At 41.2% G+C, this 17,515-nt stretch overlaps 2 protein-coding genes across 3 annotated transcripts in view; one reads left to right on the top strand and one right to left on the bottom strand.

Annotated features, from left to right (window-relative positions):
- Positions 1–607: 607 nt before the first annotated feature.
- On the top strand, positions 608–15,424 carry pan3 (poly(A) specific ribonuclease subunit PAN3). Its single transcript, XM_018673910.2, has 19 exons — positions 608–790; positions 871–1,294; positions 2,256–2,377; positions 2,687–2,759; positions 2,862–2,932; positions 3,106–3,250; positions 3,525–3,742; positions 4,241–4,345; positions 4,445–4,502; positions 5,054–5,215; positions 5,517–5,633; positions 6,035–6,136; positions 7,185–7,350; positions 7,612–7,699; positions 7,897–8,036; positions 9,181–9,310; positions 11,693–11,757; positions 11,842–11,980; positions 12,839–15,424. The coding sequence occupies exons 2-19, from the start codon at positions 955–957 to the stop codon at positions 12,977–12,979; spliced, it is 2,382 nt and encodes a 793-aa protein (XP_018529426.1). The 5' UTR covers positions 608–790; positions 871–954; the 3' UTR covers positions 12,980–15,424.
- A 4-nt stretch (positions 15,425–15,428) lies between these two features.
- The window catches only part of flt1 (fms related receptor tyrosine kinase 1), a 32,343-nt gene continuing 30,256 nt past the window's right edge, over positions 15,429–17,515 (bottom strand). For both annotated transcript variants that reach the window (XM_018673901.2, XM_051066721.1), the window contains one exon: positions 15,429–17,237. In XM_018673901.2, the coding sequence (XP_018529417.1) occupies positions 17,072–17,237 (166 nt within the window). In that variant the 3' untranslated portion in view covers positions 15,429–17,071. The remainder of the gene's footprint in view (positions 17,238–17,515) is intronic.

The raw sequence follows: 17,515 nt of genomic DNA, 5'->3' as shown, positions 1-17,515 counted from the left end.
AAACAAAGTAAATGTAAATTCACCTCCACTGCAAATATTTTTTGTAATGCATTGGAAATTCGCTCGTTTTTTTAAACCATGACAAAACCATTATAAACCAGATAAGAGAAAGGCAGCGTAATGCCTTGAGTGTTATAATGTAAAATCTGAAGTCATGCTTCTCTTATGTTTTGGAGAATATTGACGAAAAAAATTTAAAATGCAACCCACTAAATATAAATTAATTACTGACCGCTCATAAAAGCTGTGTTGAGACGTTTGCTGAACTTTTCAATGGAAAATACTGAAGTTGTGAGACATTATCAAAAGACCAAAACAGAATTGTAAATGCACAAGAAAGTATTCATAATGTTATATTATAACATGAAATATCACACGAATACAATAATGTACACTGAAGTGAGTATATTTTTCTTGCCCTGCACGATTTCGCCTTTAAAATATTACAACATTACAATAATCTGCTTCGGTCACTGCAAGACTGGAAATAAAATGAGTAGTTTTAACCCTGACAGCTGAAGAGCACCGATCTTGCAAACTTCAATCTTCAAGTGCTGCAAGTTGAATTTGCAGCTTGCATTTGCAGCAGGTAAACTCTGGCAAACGGTGTACCCACAATGCAAAGCTATGCTAGCTGGTCCCTAGCAGAGCAGCCTGGCTTGGAGCAAAAAACAACAACAGGCTACTTTGCGAAGAGGGCAGCTGCATGGATAACGACAACAACGACGACCAGGATTTCACGCATGCAATGATATTTTCTTAAACCAAAATGTATTCCTAGCCTTATAATGTGAGTACTGTGGCTTCCTAAGCGTTCCTCACCAGCTGAAGTTATATTAATCCGTTGCTTTAAGTGGAAACTGTTTGCAGGCTAGCAGGCTAGCTCGCTAGCTATCTGCGTCTCTCTATGTTTGAGTGTCTTCCGGCAGCAGCGGCGGCGGCAGCAGCGGTGCCATGAACAGTGGACTCCCAGCTTCAGCTGCTCCGCTCGGGGGTGCCGGGATACCCAATGTCAAGGTGAAGTTTTGCCGATATTACGCGAAAGACAAAACGTGCTTTTATGGAGACGAGTGTCAGTTCCTGCATGAGGATCCGTCCATGGCAAGCCTGCCGCTGCACGGCGGAGGCGGTAGCCCCGTCCCGTTGTCCATAGCCGGGGGTGGCGGGACGCCAGCGGGGTATTCCCTCGGTGGTTCCGCGGCGGCCTGCCCGGGTGGCGGGGGCACCGGAGTGTCCAAGAAGAGCGAAACATTGGGGCCTGCAGGCACGTCTCTGGAGGGGCAGCTGTTAACCAGTAAGTAACAATCACAGCAAGACAAGGCCTCACACCGGGTGACTGTCTGTGACTTTACTTTTGGGCCTTGTGGGGCTTTGTAAAAATTTAGCCCGGGGATTCACCGAGGCCTCTTCACCCCAAAACAACGTGGGTTACATTTCCCTGCCAAACATGATTCAAAACCCTTTGTATGTAGCTAGCGCATACTGTTCTCTTTAGCTGTCTTGTAAATAGCTTTGTCTTCAGGTGATGTTGGTTATGCTTGATAACAACATATAACATTAGCCATGCTGTTGTAGCTCACACGGAGGAGGCCTGCTGTTTCTCTATGACAGCTGTGAGTGGGCAGAAGTCCGCGACCCAATAACGTTAGCCAGCGCAGCTATTAGCTAGCTAGCGTTAGCTAAACTTGCGTTAAATTTGCCGCTTTAACTAACTTTAATGCGTTTGGCTTTGCCCTCAGGGAGGCGGTGTCAGTTTCAGTATAGGCGCCATTAGTTTTACTCCAGTTAAATCTTGTTATGTGAGCTCCATTATTGTTGCCAAGATGTAAGTTTAATGTTTGTTAACGTTAGCGTAGCCGCGCTAGCTGTTCACGGGGCATTGTTTTTGCTTTCTCTTGTCGTGTTTTCCCGACGTAAACAAACAAGAAGTAACTAACAGTCACATGCAACTTTACCGTGAAATGCTATCAACGTCCAGTGTAACCTGGAACTTTAGGAAGCAATAATTGTGGCCTAAAAAGTTTGTTACTCAAAGATATTGATACAGGATATCACCATGTGTCAGACTTTGCAGCTGTGGTACTGTTGACATGCTTCCTAATGAACTTTATGATCGGCTAAGCAAACCCTCAGTAGTGTTGACATTAAGACGAATACTTAACGTCTGATCCTCGCCAGAGTACAGAATTATATCCCAGTTAAGTCAGTCCATGAGCAGATATTGTTTGCTAAACTTTTCTCTCTGTCATCCACAGTCCCGGGGATGGAGGGCGCAACCCTGAGCGATGCCAATCTTACCAACTCTTACTTCAGCAGCAGCTTTATCGGGGTCAATGGGTTTGGAAGCCCAGCGGAGTCTAAATACTCAATGATGCAGGTACAAGAATGTGGTTATAGAAATATAATCAGTGTAAACACACAGTCTTGACAAAGACTGCTTTTAAAATTGATGTTTGTGTGCTTACATTGCTGTTTACATGTCTGTAAATCCCAGGATAAACTGAGGCACTACGTTACTTAAATGTTTTGCATGTAGGTAGTTATTAAGTATTTTAAAACATCTTGTTTGAAATCACACATTTTATTACAACAGTAACTGTAATAATTAGTGATAACTTCTTGATGAACATAAATCCACATTAGAGTGATTTTTCTGACACATCTGTTCTTGATCTGCTCTCATCAGCGAATGACTACCAGCAGCAGCTCTCCCAGTCTCCTCAACGATGGTGCCAAGAACTTCAGCCACAGCACTCATGGTAGGACTCCTACAGTGCTCTGTGAAGCAGTAGTCCACACTCATCCACTGAATATTTAAAGCACCACTGCTCATCGTCCTTAAACTCTATGATCTCCCACAGATCCAGTGAACTCCCCAACATCCTCACTGTTTAGTGATTTTGGTGCTCTTAGCATTTCCCAAAGGAGAAAGGTGAGCACACAGGCACCCAGTCCAAGACTTTTAAAGTTCAGTAGCTGTACTTTTTTGTATGAGCAGGTACTCGACACTTAAGTCTGATAAATTTCATTTCTGTCTTTACTGTGTCTAACAGGAGTGGCAGATTTTATGTCACATGTTCACATGTTTTTTCTTGTGTCCACCAGACTCCTAACCCGGCAGCAAGTGAGTTCATCCCTAAGGGAGCTCCACGTATGGCCACCATGGCTCAGTCCACTGTCCAAGCCTTCCCCTCACCTCTCTTCCCACACCCTGGTCTCAGCAGCTCCACAGCTGCTGCACTGGCTCCAGGTGGGGAGAACTACCAAATGAGAAAGCACCCTGTTATATCTGCTTTGCTCCACTTTTTACTGGCTCAGTTTTCTTTTCCATCTTTAGCTCTGAAATTGTATAGTTCAGCAAATATGGGAATTCCCTCTTGTGTATAGCACCACATGTGCTACTGTTAAGACAAAAGCAGATCATTTTTGCTGTAGTAGTCCTTTCCAGCATTTTTTGTGATTGCAGCCAGTGAATGATCCACGTCTTTTCTTAAAGCAATGTGTCTTCTTGTTCTCAATTTTAGGCATGTCCTTGTCTGCGGGATCTTCTCCACTCCACTCCCCAAAAATCACACCGCACACCTCACCTGCCCCTCGTCGGCGCAGTCACACCCCGAACCCTGCTAATTACATGGTGCCCACAACTGCATCTGACCAGGGCACTCACATCATCCAGAAAGAGACTGTAGGGGGGACTACCTACTTCTACACAGACAACACCCCAGCACCAATGGCTGGGATGGTATGTGGTGCACCTGGCATCCTATTCTGTATTTTAGTCAAGACATACTTGTGGACTGAAGCTGGGAATACAATTTAAGACTTTAAAAGTCCTAAACAAACATACAAAGATGCAGCATTACACAGTAAGTTTTGCAGAAACTGACTGCAAACAAGAAAACGTCTCCATTTACATTTGTCTGTATTACAATCTTGATCTGATTTGAGGTTCTTTCAGGAACCAAGAGTTTTGAATCCTAAATTCTTGCACACTACACTACCCTTCAGTTTGCAAGCTGCTCCATTTTACAGAAACCCCACGATATTAAAAAAAAAGGCCAACTGGGGTAATTATTTCGCTTCTAATAACATTGTTACCTACTTAACACCTCATTCAGATCCTTAATAGAGTTTCGTTCCATCACATTCATTTTACTGGGGGGGAAACATAAAATGGATGATCTCACTGGTTTTCATTTCTCAATAAGTAGGAAGCCGTGTTTGTCTGGTTTCATCACAGGTGTTTCCTACCTACCATATCTATCCCCCCACTGCACCCCATGTGGCTTACATGCAGCCGAAAGCAAATGCCCCGTCCTTCTTCATGGCTGACGAACTTCGACAGGTATTACTCACAGGCCCTCCCGACTTCACCAAGCATCCCCATTGTCCTCTCTTCTCTGGAAGTCATGTCTGATGTGATTCCCTCTTGTTTCGCTTTCAGGAGTTGATAAACAGACATCTGATAACCATGGCCCAGATTGACCACTCTGAGAACCCAGGTAAAAGGTCTGCTCTGTTGTCACAACAAAGGGTTGTTCATTCGATGATTTACCCGTGTGTGCAGCAGAACAAGCAGGCTTGCAACAAAAAGTTTTACAAAAACAAAAAAATGCTTTGTACTGAACAAGAAATCATTTTGATGGTCTATTGTTAGTGTTCACAAGTAACCAAACCAGCATTGCTTGCTTAAACAAATGTAAGGTCTTTAGAGGAGTTGATTTACCAATGGTAGTGTGGCATGGTGTTGAAATATGTTGCTGGTAGTGTCTGTGGGTCAGTCTCTCAGTTACTCACGTGATTTTGTGTGTGTGTGTGTGTGTGTGTGTGTGTGTGTGTGTGTGTCAGACAAGGAATAATAGGCTAGAGGTGTGAACTGTCAGATTAATTATCTTGCATATGTGAAATTCATAATGTAGTGCTGATATAGGTCAAAACAAGTAGTTGTTTATTTAGACTGTGACCTAGAGCCTACTTGAAGTTGTTTGATTGCATGCGTTTGTGCATGACTGTGTGTATCATGTTAGGTTTTTTTTGTCTCTGTCTGTGGCAGATGTACCGTCTGAGGTGGATAGTTACCACAGCCTGTTCCCCCTCGAGCCCCTCCCCCCACCAAACCGCATGCAGAAGACCAGCAACTTCAGCTACATCACCTCCTGCTACAAGGCTGTCAACAGCAAGGATGACCTGCCTTACTGCCTGAGGAGGATACATGGTAAGAAATGTGGTGGTTAGAAATAGTCTTTCAAAGAAGCCTAATGCAGATGCCACAAAACCAAAATAGGCATCGTGACAGATGATTTAATCATGTGTTGACTCTTAAGACCCCGTTGTTATGCAGTAAACATGTTTGTTATTTTAGATGAGCGTCACTTCACTTCATTGTAGCAAAAAACATGAAATGCACGAGTTGCGACCCTGTTGTTATCACAAATGAAAGTGATGCAGGACTTGTGAATAGTGCAAGATTTCTAATTGCATGCATGTCTGATATGTATCCGTCAACATGTCTTTAGGTTTCCGCCTTGTTAACACCAAGTGCATGATGCTGGTGGATATGTGGAAAAAGATCCAGCACTCAAACTCTGTAACACTGAGGGAGGTCTTCACCACCAAGGCCTTTGGAGACCACTGTAAGAGTTTACAACCATTTTTGTGTACATGACTTCTGTGAATTTAATTTTGTGCTTATGTCTTCTGTATATGAGCAGTTTGTTAATACTGTTTGTGTAAGCACTTGTCCCAGCACTTAGGTTTTCTGGTTACACAATTCCACTTCTTTATAGTTAATTTACTTTGGCCATTTTACTATTAGGCCAGATATAGCAAAATTTAAGGTATAGTGTTGTACTTGCAGTATTGCATACAAACTCTCTACCATACTCTATATATGGTGGATATTTGTCACCAAAGATGTATCTTTTAGTCTTCAGAAGTAAGCAATAAGAGTGAAGTATGATGAATTGAAATATGTAAAGCTGTCAATTGTTCGGTTTTCTGACTCCTAATCCATGTCCACTTCTTTTGGCCCTAGCTTTGGTGTTCTCTTATGACTTCCATGCGGGTGCAGAAACCATGTTCAGCCGACACTTCAATGACCCAGCTGCAGACTCGTACTTTACCAAGAGGAAGTGGGGTGAGTCAGTCCCCCCCCCCTCCCTCACACCAAAATAGACCTAGCATCACTTCATACACCCCACCCCCCACACCTCCTCCGCTTCACACTTTTTGAGTTTGTTTACCTGTTTATTAATGAGGTCATTGGCCTGGGTCTATTTAGGTGTGTTTTGTTGTGTTGCTTGCAGCTGTGCTCACATCTGGTGTCTGATGGCTTACATTCTATGTATATAATAAGTTGATCTAAAATAAAGACATATTTTTCAAGAAGTTTAAAGGTCTGAAACTACTCTAATGGATGTCTTGAGGCTTCAAAGAGGATTTAAACATTTGGAGTCTGTAAAGCGAACTAGTTTGACAGTTGGCATGCATGTGTCTGTGCGAGAGAGACATGGGGACTTGGAGGAAACTGTGGCTGAAACTGATCCTAGGGCAGGTGCTTTATGGTCTACCTACAGGAATGCAAACGGAGGAAGCAAAACCATTCAGACCACGGTCTTTGTCTAGTCTGTAGCACGCACTGACAACAAACCATAGTGTATGAAATGTATAGAAGCAAGGTGTTTTTGCATTGCCTTCAAAGGAACAAACCTTTTCATCTCTTGCTTTCTCAGTGTGACATTGTGGCTTTTGTTGTGCAGTACACACCCTAACACTCTCATCTGAGTATCATTACCCAACATTGCCTTGGCCTTTTACAAGTAATATGAAATTCTGCTTAGACAGTAAACATGATTACTGGGAACAGTGAGCTGTATATCATTTTTCCTGTTAATTTGTACTGAAACGATTATTCTAATGACTGAGTTTTTGAAAGTATGTTTCACCTTAATGACCATATAATAATTCCATTTATCAAGGAAAATAATCAACAGATTAACTGATAAGGAAAATTAGGTCAAATTGACTGAAGCTCGTATTTCTTTTCTGACATTATAACTGAAAGAGACAGTTTGTCCCAAAGATAAGCTTGCTAAGGAAGTTGATGACAGTTTGAGGTTTAGTTCACAAGTGAAGTCTAACCCTTCAAGCTGCCTTTGTGTGATAAAGCATGTCCGTGTGTGCAGGACAACATGAGCCTCCCCCGCCACGGCAGCACGCAGGTCTGCTCCCTGAGTCTTTGATCTGGGCCTACATTGTCCAGCTCAGCTCGGCCTTGCGCACCATCCACACTGCTGGCTTAGCCTGTCGCGTCATGGACCCCAGCAAGATTCTCATTACTGGCAAGACCAGGTATATACACGCACATGTAAACACCTCAGCATACAATTCATCATTCAGCATGGGTAGATGAATGTTGTTGATAAAAGCCTGTCATACATAATCGTAAATGGCGACATATGTATGAATGTCAATTTTCAGCCCAGAAAATGTAGGTGAGTGTTAACTGTAAATACTTTAAAAGCGGAAGAGTCTTTTCAGTGGAGGCTTCCTTTTTTCACAACCATGTGACAGTGCACACAAACTAATGATGAAAATGTCTTATCTCTGCAGGTTACGGGTGAACTGTGTTGGGGTGTTTGATGTCTTAACATTTGATAACAGTCAGACCAATCATCTTGCCCTAATGCCACAGTACCAGGTACCTATAATTTGACAGCTGTGGTCATGTATACAGAAAACATCAACAATAGTGTACAGTATGTGCAAAATGGAGAGTGTCATATCTCACACATTTTAGGTCTAAACTTGAGAATGGGTAGTTAAAGTTTTTTTATTTTATGGGAAGGTAAATAATTAATGCGGGTAATTCTGTGACGTTTGTGTTTCCTTGTACAGCAAGCAGACCTAGTGTCACTGGGCAAGGTGGTGTTGGCATTGGCGTGTAACTCCCTGGCTGGCATTCAAAGGGAGAACCTGCAGAAGGCCATGGAGCTGGTGTCTATCAACTACTCTTCAGACCTCAAGAACCTCATTCTGTAAGCACTTAGGACACCACTTCCTGTCAAACTTTGCACTGAACTGAGACTTGTCCTAATTAAAGTTGGACATGACTCAGAAAGGAGTAAAAAGTTTGCAACCGACCTCGGTTTTGGACAATGAAATTGTGTCTGTAGCTAGCTGTCATGATCTGTTAACATCCCTGTGTCCACATGTTGTTAATTAATTAGAACATAATTTATACCCCTCATCTGTCTGCAACAAGCAGCTTTCTTTATTTTCCTCTGGCCACAAAACATAGTTTTCAAGTCTGTTCCAAGGCTACCACAAATTCTCCCATGCCATTCAGATATCACCTGGAGATGTCTTCTGTGAGGAATGAAGGACTTCAAACCAAGATCTGGCAAACATCTGTAGAAAGATGCAGTAAAAATACTGTTTTACAACAAATTTTTACCATTAGTTAAAGGCATAAATCCTCAAGTTAGGACTATAATCCAAGAATCACAACAAGGTTTCAAAAATACTGGGTGTCAAGGACAAATATTTTTTTTCTGCATATTTTCAAACTGCAGTTATACTGTACATCCATCCATTTCCATCCAAGCATTCTTGTCCCTATTAATGTTGCCTTGAATGCAAATAGACATGTCATGTCATCCACCCAACCCAATTATATAGTTTGTGGTTATATCTGCGCTGTGTGGGGCTGTCTGCAGCACAATGTATGGATGTGAGACTGCGGCTGAGATAGTGGATGCTATGTGCTGCTACATTTGACACAGCGTGAAGTCAGTATAGATGCATGATCTTGTTCTGTTGGGTGGGGCTGAGAATAGGGTCATTGCATATTTAAAAGTTGAAGACAACTGAATTTGCTCTACTCTTAGCTTAAAATTGCACTTTTGCACTTTTACACTTTTACGCTTAAAACCTCTGAACACAGTCTACAATGAAGCCCAAACGTAGTTTAATCGTTATATAATTCTTGATTACATGTTGGCTGAGTTTACGTTTGTGTTTTTTTTTTTTTTTTTCTGTGATTATACATGATCGCCACCCAGTCTTCTAAAGTCCATATTAATGCCAGGTGTAACATTTCCAAACTAACTGCATGGCAGCACTGGATCTTGTAACTTGTTACCCGTAAGTAAACTCTTGACTTTCTTTGTGTATGTGCAGGTATCTGCTGACTGAACAGTCCCGCCTGCGCAGCGTCAATGACATTATGCCAATGATCGGAGCCCGATTCTACACACAACTAGATGCATCGCAGATGAGGAATGATGTCATTGAGGAGGATCTGGCCAAGGTACAAGCGGGGTGCTACATTTATGTTCAAGAATACTTAGAAAAACGCATACAGCGAGTTTGTGACCTTACATGGCACTGAACAGTAAGTATTTACAAGAGTACATGATTCAGTCATGTTCTTTTCAGCTGATATTGTTAGGCGGTGGTCAGAAATAGGGCATTGGTTTAGTTAGCTAAGAGGGAAGTTGTGTGCACACAGGATGTTGTACAGCGTATCATAGGCTTTGCAGTCTCGCTTTGAATTTAGTTTCCCCATATTACAGTGTGAATGTGTGAAAAAAATCGACCCTCATCTTTTTTCTTACAAGCTCCAACTTCCCCTTTACTCCCTGACTTTCTACACATCCACCAAACCAAAACTAGTGTGGGTGATGCCACCTTTTGCATGAATTTTGAACAAATGCACTGTTTAAATGGGGACGATGTCTGTAATTAGTAATTAGTTCAGAGAACAGCTGAATACCCAGTTAATAGGGTATTTTTGAGCCAAACCTGCCGGTAATCTGCTGATAATAATGCTAGTTGGCAGAGTATAAGCGTTTCCTGTCAGGCCATCTCTGTATTATGTGTTGGCTGAATATGTATCTGCACACAAGGAATAGTGGCAGAGCTGTTTACTTGTCTAATGTGCCTTTTTGTTTATAAAAGCCTAACACAGTTTAAAACATTTGAAACACATGATTTTTCTCAACACAAAAATCTGTGTGAAAACCAAGAAGAATATAATGTGTTTCATTTTTCACGAATCCCTAATTGTTTTCATGTGAGCCATGGCATGGGTTGGTTTTCGTGTGAAATGATGTAGGGCCCTGCGGTTGCATCATTGCAACACCAGTTTTGTGTCAAACTCTGGCTGTGGTTGGCATTGTTTCCATTTTTAAGAATATGTTTCTCATTATCAGGTTACATTTTGGCTTTTTCAAAAAGATGCATTGCTTGTGAAACATCGTCATTCTATTCTTAAATACAGCAGGGTGATATGGCCAAGAAAATAAACTTCAATTTATGTATTCATTTTAATGTATTTATCTTTGCAAACAACTTGCTTTTTTGCAGGAAGACTAAAACATGGTTAAAACTCTCTTAATAGGCTTTGTCTAGTGATGTAGCCATGTTCCCATCGTGCAGCAATCACATTTTTGAGGATAACGCTATCATAATTGATAGAAACAATCAAAATATCAGACATAAGACCAAGCTTATAGGTTATAGCAGTCACCATAAAGGCTTATTTTTGCGGTTCTGTTTTTTTAGAGAGAAAAGGGTAAGTTTTGAACTTACTTGGCAGAAAAGTTTGGAGAGTATTTTTCTAAATACTCAATTGAGGAAGCCAACGCAATCCGTCGTTTGGTCTTCAATAATTTTCACTTTGTCCAACAGTGCAGAAAACGTTTGACAGGGTGAGACAGGCAGAGAGAAGGAAGAAAAAGGAGAGGCAGGAGTAAATTAGATCTGCAGAGACAAAAGGTGAGCTATAACTTGTTGACAATCTGATGTGGTCAGAAACATCAAGTTTTGTCATATCTATAGGCGCACATGTTCAGTAGTACAGCTCATCTAGCTGTCTAATGTATAGGGCTTCCCGAATTCATCAGTGATGTCTGAGCTGGCCACTGTCGTCTTGTATTTCCATTAATGAGTTACCAAACATGAATATATTTACAAGAAAATGCAGCCTTTTCTGGTTGACTTCCAGTAAGGAGGAAGTGTCCTCTGGATCCTTTGTGAAAACAAGGTCCAGCACCATGTACGGACAGAAAGTTAAGTGACAGAGGTTTCAGTTTCTGATAACGTTTCGGCGATGAGTAGTCTTTTTATTTTAAAGGGGTTCATTGTTTTTAAGGAGGAATTCTGATATACCCTTATGCCTTTTATATTAGGATGTTTGTTTTTTTCAGTAACTCCTTCCTCTTCATGCGTTTATCCAGTCATTTGATTTTTGCATATTTATGAATTTTTATTTATCCCTGAACCTGCAGTATCAAACTACTCCATCGCATCGCTCTCTGTACAACTGTAGTGGTGAAAAATCACCACAGTCCTACAGCTGTGTTATTGGTTTGAATGAGAGTTTAAAAAGGAAAAAAAAAAAAATCTCTGTACGTTGAATTACACTGCATCATACAGCCTCCAGCAGCAGAGTAACTTCCTCACTTGGTGCCAGTGTCAAAGTTTGTCACTTGAAGTCCATGTCATTTTCTTTTTTCCAAGAAATTTATATCCGTTAGACTCAAATCTATTATTCTATTTCGTGGGTCTGTTTCCACCAGGATCCGTTATGTGCAGCTGCGCAAAAAACTACTACTACTTCAGGGATGCTGCTCACGTTTTTTCTTCAATACCAAAGTATTTGGGACTGATGAATAAAACTTATTTACAGGAGGTGCAGAATGGCCGTCTCTTCCGCCTGTTGGCCAAACTGGGCACCATCAATGAGCGGCCAGAGTAAGTCGAGCATGTGTAAAGACCAATCCATACGTGTGATGTGCATTTTTTTATTACTCAATGACCTTCTCTGGTGTGAATCAGTTTTCAGAAGGACCCAACATGGTCAGAGACGGGTGACCGCTACCTGTTGAAGCTTTTCCGGGATCACCTGTTTCACCAGGTGACAGAAGCTGGGACGCCCTGGATTGACCTCAGCCACATTGTCTCCTGCCTCAACAAAGTCAGTGAGCTTTCCTCCTCCTTTTTTCTACACTGATGATATTTGAATATGCACAAATTTGAGAAGTTGTCAATTAGTATACTTTTCAATGTGTGCAAATTGTGAAGTGTAAAGATATTTAAAGTGACCAATGTGTCATATTTACTACCACTTTAAAAAAAACATGCATGCATTTGCCAAGCACTGCGGACAGAGAGTAAAAGTAGGTCTGATTATTGGCCTACTTCCATTACTGACATTTGGCTAGCAGCTGGTCATGGACAGGAGCAGACATGATAATTTCAGCACTTCTGAACTAGTTTATTTAGACATGTTCAACTTTACTTTCCAGAGCTACAGTACATCTTATCAGTCCCCAACTTTGTTGTAGATGTTATCACAAGTTGTTTTTGTCTTTTCTTACTTCTGTTGTTCCTCTTACACTATTGAGATCTGATGCTGGTTAAAGAGCAACTTGTTATATCGCATAAGCCTTTGACTGATCTGTTAATATGCTTATCTCAGATATGCAAGGTCATCTGGGTTCACAGTACTTCAGAAAAACATGGCATCTTATTCTTTATCTACTTGCTTGAAAATTAGTGCTGCAACTAATAGTTATATTTATAATTTATCACGGTTTTCTTAAGCTCAATGCACTGATGTTCAAAATCCAATGATATTTAGCTTATCATGCAGGTACAGCAGGATAAGAAAAATGACGAGATTGTCAAAATAGTTGCTGATTAATTTTCTGTTGATGACTTAAATCCTTAAAAGACATTTGTTTAATTTGCTGATTATTTTTTCTCTTAATGTTATTTCATGTTCATGTAACATACATTTACATGTATGTATTTTTGACTGTATCTTTCTCAGCTGGACGCGGGCGTTCCTGAGAAGATCAGCCTGGTGTCTCGGGATGAGAAAAGCGTCCTGGTTGTGACCTACTCGGACCTGAAGCGCTGCTTCGACAGTACCTTCCAGGAGCTGCAGGCTGCAGCCTCCGGCTCTCTGTAGCGCCCTCTTTGGGCCCGGGATGGGACTGCCCGGACCGGGAGCACACAATTGCACTACAGTGGAGGACCAGGCTTATGGAGACAACATCAGCATGGCGAAGGCAGCGGGGCAGGGCTTCGTGAACCTCAGTCACATACACTGACCCTGTCCACCAGGATGGCTTTTTCTAAAGTGTATTTTTTTTAGTTTTCCTAAACCCCGCAGCTGAAAATCGAAAAACAAAAGGAAAAAAAAAAGAAAAAGGACAAGTATGGAAGCTGTGACAAACGAGTATGATGACATTTTTTTAGATTTGGGGAACAAAATAAGAAACAAACCGTAAGGTTTTGAACTTTTTTCCTGCTTTTATTGTTTATTTCTACAGTTGGGGTTTATTTTTCTGAGGAGGATGCACTAAGATTTTAATTTTTTTGTTAATTTTTTGTTATTTTTATGAATATGTGTGAGTGGCCTACAGGGTGTACAGAGAGAGCTAAAGTCACACATGGACATAAATACCAGAGCAGACTCACAATTTAAACAAACAACAACAAAAAAAAAAAAAGAAATTCAGCTTTCTATTGACTGCATCTCTCTTCCGGCCGGAGACCACACCCCTTCATTCTGACGCACTAGGAGATGGGACACACCACTCAAGGCTTTCATTGGGGTGGGATGGCACCTATTTTATGAAATGGGCCAGCCCACCTTTGCCTTGGTTGTTGGTTCCCCCTCCGAAAGGACAAACCACTTTGGGTGGGTGGGATGGGTTCTTAAAACTGGAAAACAAGTAATGGATTTCTGACATTTTAGTTCAGGAGGTTGTGGAATATCAGGCTCATATGTAGGGGTGGGGGGGTGGGCTAGCTTGGACAGGGCTTTGGGTTGGGGGGGGGGGTCTGTTGTCTGTTGGCACTGAGGAAGGGGTGTCTTCTCCCGATGCTGTCTACCAAGTGTTTGTTACATATGCAGCAACCACCTTTGATTAATGGACGCTATTGTGACATGAACTGCTCATGGACAGGCCATTTTGGTTTGGCTGTCCAATACTTGGGTGTAGCCCGTGGGTGGGGCTTCTGTTGAGGTGGAGCCACAGCTGCCTCTTTGTGGAATGTCCTTATTTTGTCCCCCACCCGTCCTCCCAACCCCAACGTCCCCTTTCTCTGTCTCTCTCTTACTCTCCCCTCTTCTTCCTCCTTCTATCCCAAACTTCACTTCCCCTCAGGGGGTCTGGGCCCCTCTATATTTGAGAAAAAGTGACGCTTTTTGTGATTTTTCTAGCTGGTTTTTTCTCTTTGCTCAGCTGTTGTGCAGAAATGCATGATGGGAAATGGGAGGGCGATTCATTTTTGCCTCAATTCTACTCTTTATTATTCTGTGGACCAATTCCAGCAGGGGTTTAGAGAAAGGGGAAAGGATGGAGGGCGAAGGAGAATAGGAACAGGGCACCAACAGTTTTTGTTTTAGTTGACTTTTTAAGATCATGAATTACAAATGTGCTGGAGACAAAGCAGTGGCGCTAGCTGTTGCATTCACTCGGATGGCTTGGATTTCTCTCAGGATGACGAACAGCTGGAGGGGCCCAATGATTGAATGTGTTTGGCCGTCATTGGCTGCCCCCTGTCCAGTCAGATAGATGAGCTACAGTGGAGTGGGCGGGACGTCTTCAGATGGAGGTTATAGGAAGTTAACAGCGTTGTGGAGATCATGTTGTGAGGGATTTTCACGTTGCCCTTAAGCACAGTTCATATTTTGTTTGTGATTTGAATCAAAATTGTTGACTGAATGAATTTGATGCAAACCTACTTTGCCCCTGAAAACTACCATCCAAGCTCTGTCAGACCACTGTTGTTGATTCCTCTGCCTTCGTCTTGTTGCCAGTAGCTGTTGTTGAATGTGTACAAACATAAAACTGTAGAACAACAGGGTGACACGTATGAACCACACTGTCAGATAAGAGACAAATCAAGGTGAACGGCATAATCAAGCACAGTGTCTTGGCTGTAGACGGTTTAACATCAGCTTTTCAGAGTTGTCTTGGATGTTGATGGTCTGTTCTTGGGGGCAACAAACCTGCAGGGAGCTGGCTGTGTTAGATCATGTACTACTTCCTCTGTTTTAGTGAAATGAACAGACAAAAAACATATGGTGAATGTGGTGCTTTAGAAAACCCTCAAGACACACACACACAAACACACACCTTCAGACGCACAAACACATACCCCCAACTCGGCCTACACAATGTCAGTACTCATATCACTCTCTTCCACATCGTAACAAACACACACAAACACACATACACGCTCCAGTTAATATTAGTGATAACGTTCTTCTCCCCCCCCCCCCCACATCAACACACCTACAATCACCATCTTAGTATGTTTTAAGCCCCTCTTGTGTTCATTGTCTCAAATTTTGCAATATTTGTGTGTACAGCAGTATTTTAATAAAGAATACCAAAACAGATACGTGAGGGATTTTGTCTGTTTATGTAATTAGGAATGTTACAACTATTCACTTACATTTTAAATATTTTAAAGCATGTTTATACAATCAGAACATTACTAATGTCAACATATGCATTGGATTTTACTACATAAACAATTACATTCTTCAGTGATTAGTCATCTTTAACAAAGAACTAGATGTGATACAAGAGAGCACTCTGTTAAGACTGCCTAATTCTTGAGGTTTGTTTTCATAATCATAGAGTATGTCTGCATTGTAGTTCTTGCTCACTTATTACACAGTGAGATGGAATTATCATCGTCTTTCTCTACCTGTTCCTATCTACTGTTCACTTAAAACTGGTATTAACATGCAATCTATCTTGAAAAGGCCTTATCCAGATATAGATTCGCATGTTAATACCAAGTGTATATTGGGTCTGCGTCAGGATGGTGATGTTATAAGTTGGTGGGTTAGGTGCCAATATTGTGGATGTCTGTTGGTCTTGTAGAGGTGCTTCCATTGCTTTACATTATCGATTCTTCTGCTGATTATTTTCTTGATGAATCGTTTGGTCTTTAAAATGTCTGTCAGATCAACTGTTATCCAAGTCAAGCGAATCCTTAGCATTGAAAAGTCAGAGCAAGGGAATACTTGGTATTTTTGCTTGTATATTTATGACGTATATATTTTATATGTTTGTCCATTCTGAATGATTTAAGTATATCAAAACATTGTTAGTGTAGAATTAAATACACAGTCAATTGCTAGTTCATTAAGATTCTGAAGATTATAATGCCCAAGTCTTTTAAAGACACACTGAGTTTCTTAATTGTCATTTTGGAGGCTTTAGTTTGCTTTTAAGTTATATTACATAATACTGAAAGGTTTTTTTTTAATATTTTGTACTGGTGTGCATAAATCAGCACCTTTTTGAAACAGTTTCTACAAAAATTAACATTATAACCTCCATGAAAGTGGATTTTTTTGCAGGGCTGTTGCTTTAGTTTTAGGCGTGCCTAATAAACTGGCTACTGAGTGTAATTTACATTCACAGAGATGGTTAGCAAGTGACTCATCCATGACATGACTACAGCATTAAAATAAATACAGATAGATACATTCTGCCTAACGCATACTATAATTCAGTGGGTAATAACTTTGTCCAGCATATAGTAGCAGTGAAAGAGGAACAGTTATTCCATACAGCAGTGTTCCTCTTCACAAAGCTCAGAGCACAAGGTACCAATAATAATAATAAGCTGTAATAGTTGTAGCTTGGTAAATACATTCTTCATAATTGCATTAGATAAGTACTGTCAAGTAATGCTTAGCTGCTCTTAGAGAGGGATGCATGGAAATGCATTAAGATAATACTGTGAGGAAGCTTTGTTGTATAACAGCATGTGATTTTGGAGACTGAGCAAATGCTTTGTTTTTTAAACTAAAGAAATGATTTCTTAGTTTGGCTGAGGGAGGAAAAGGGAAATCTTATGTGACTGAGGATTACCTATGTGTAGAGGATTACAGACATTTTAACGAGGTAGCAGATGAAAACGGCAGTTGTAAAAAAGCTGAATAAGTTCAGAGTGAGTAAAAATCGTGAGCAGGAAAATATATTTACCATGTAAGACTGTCAGTCAAAGAATTAGACAGGAACAGATGCTAGAGGGAGGGGTAGAGGAAGGCAGAGTTGTAGTCCGGAGGAGGGGAGCCGCCCTCGTCAGACTCCCAGTCGCACGGCAGGATAGACGGCTCGTAGTCACGGAGACCTGGGATGTCACTGCACAGGAAGGGCACCTTGTTGTCCCGACACTTGAAGCCAAAGAACCTAAACATACAGATTGAGAGTCCTTATCGCATTTATTATTTGCAGTTTGAGACATTTCATAAACGATAGCTGCAGTCTTTGTTTTCAACTGAAAACATTTTAATATGTGTAGGATAACCGTGTGGTCTGCGGTGCACACTGATGATTTACAGTCTTGACTAGGCCTAGACTGCTGGGGGAATTCCCATAATGCACAGCACCTTTTTTTTTTTTAAACCTGTTCTTTCAAACTGTTCGAGGCAGATGGTTTCCCACCCAGTCTGGCTCTGTCTGTCTGA

This window comes from Lates calcarifer, linkage group LG24, assembly GCF_001640805.2.
Source record: "Lates calcarifer isolate ASB-BC8 linkage group LG24, TLL_Latcal_v3, whole genome shotgun sequence".
NCBI classification, from domain to species: Eukaryota; Metazoa; Chordata; class Actinopteri; family Centropomidae; genus Lates; species Lates calcarifer.
The sequence above is the reverse complement of the archived record's forward strand: the minus strand, read 5'-3'. Positions and strand labels throughout refer to the sequence as shown.

Excerpts from the sequence above, each read along its gene's own strand:
- pan3 (XM_018673910.2), top strand. The coding sequence starts at position 955 with ATGAACAGTGGACTCCCAGCTTCAGCTGCTCCGCTCGGGGGTGCCGGG. Across the intron at positions 7,700-7,896 it reads CCCTAATGCCACAGTACCAG|CAAGCAGACCTAGTGTCACT; the intron begins GTACCTATAATT and ends TTCCTTGTACAG. Across the intron at positions 11,981-12,838 it reads TTGTCTCCTGCCTCAACAAA|CTGGACGCGGGCGTTCCTGA; the intron begins GTCAGTGAGCTT and ends TATCTTTCTCAG.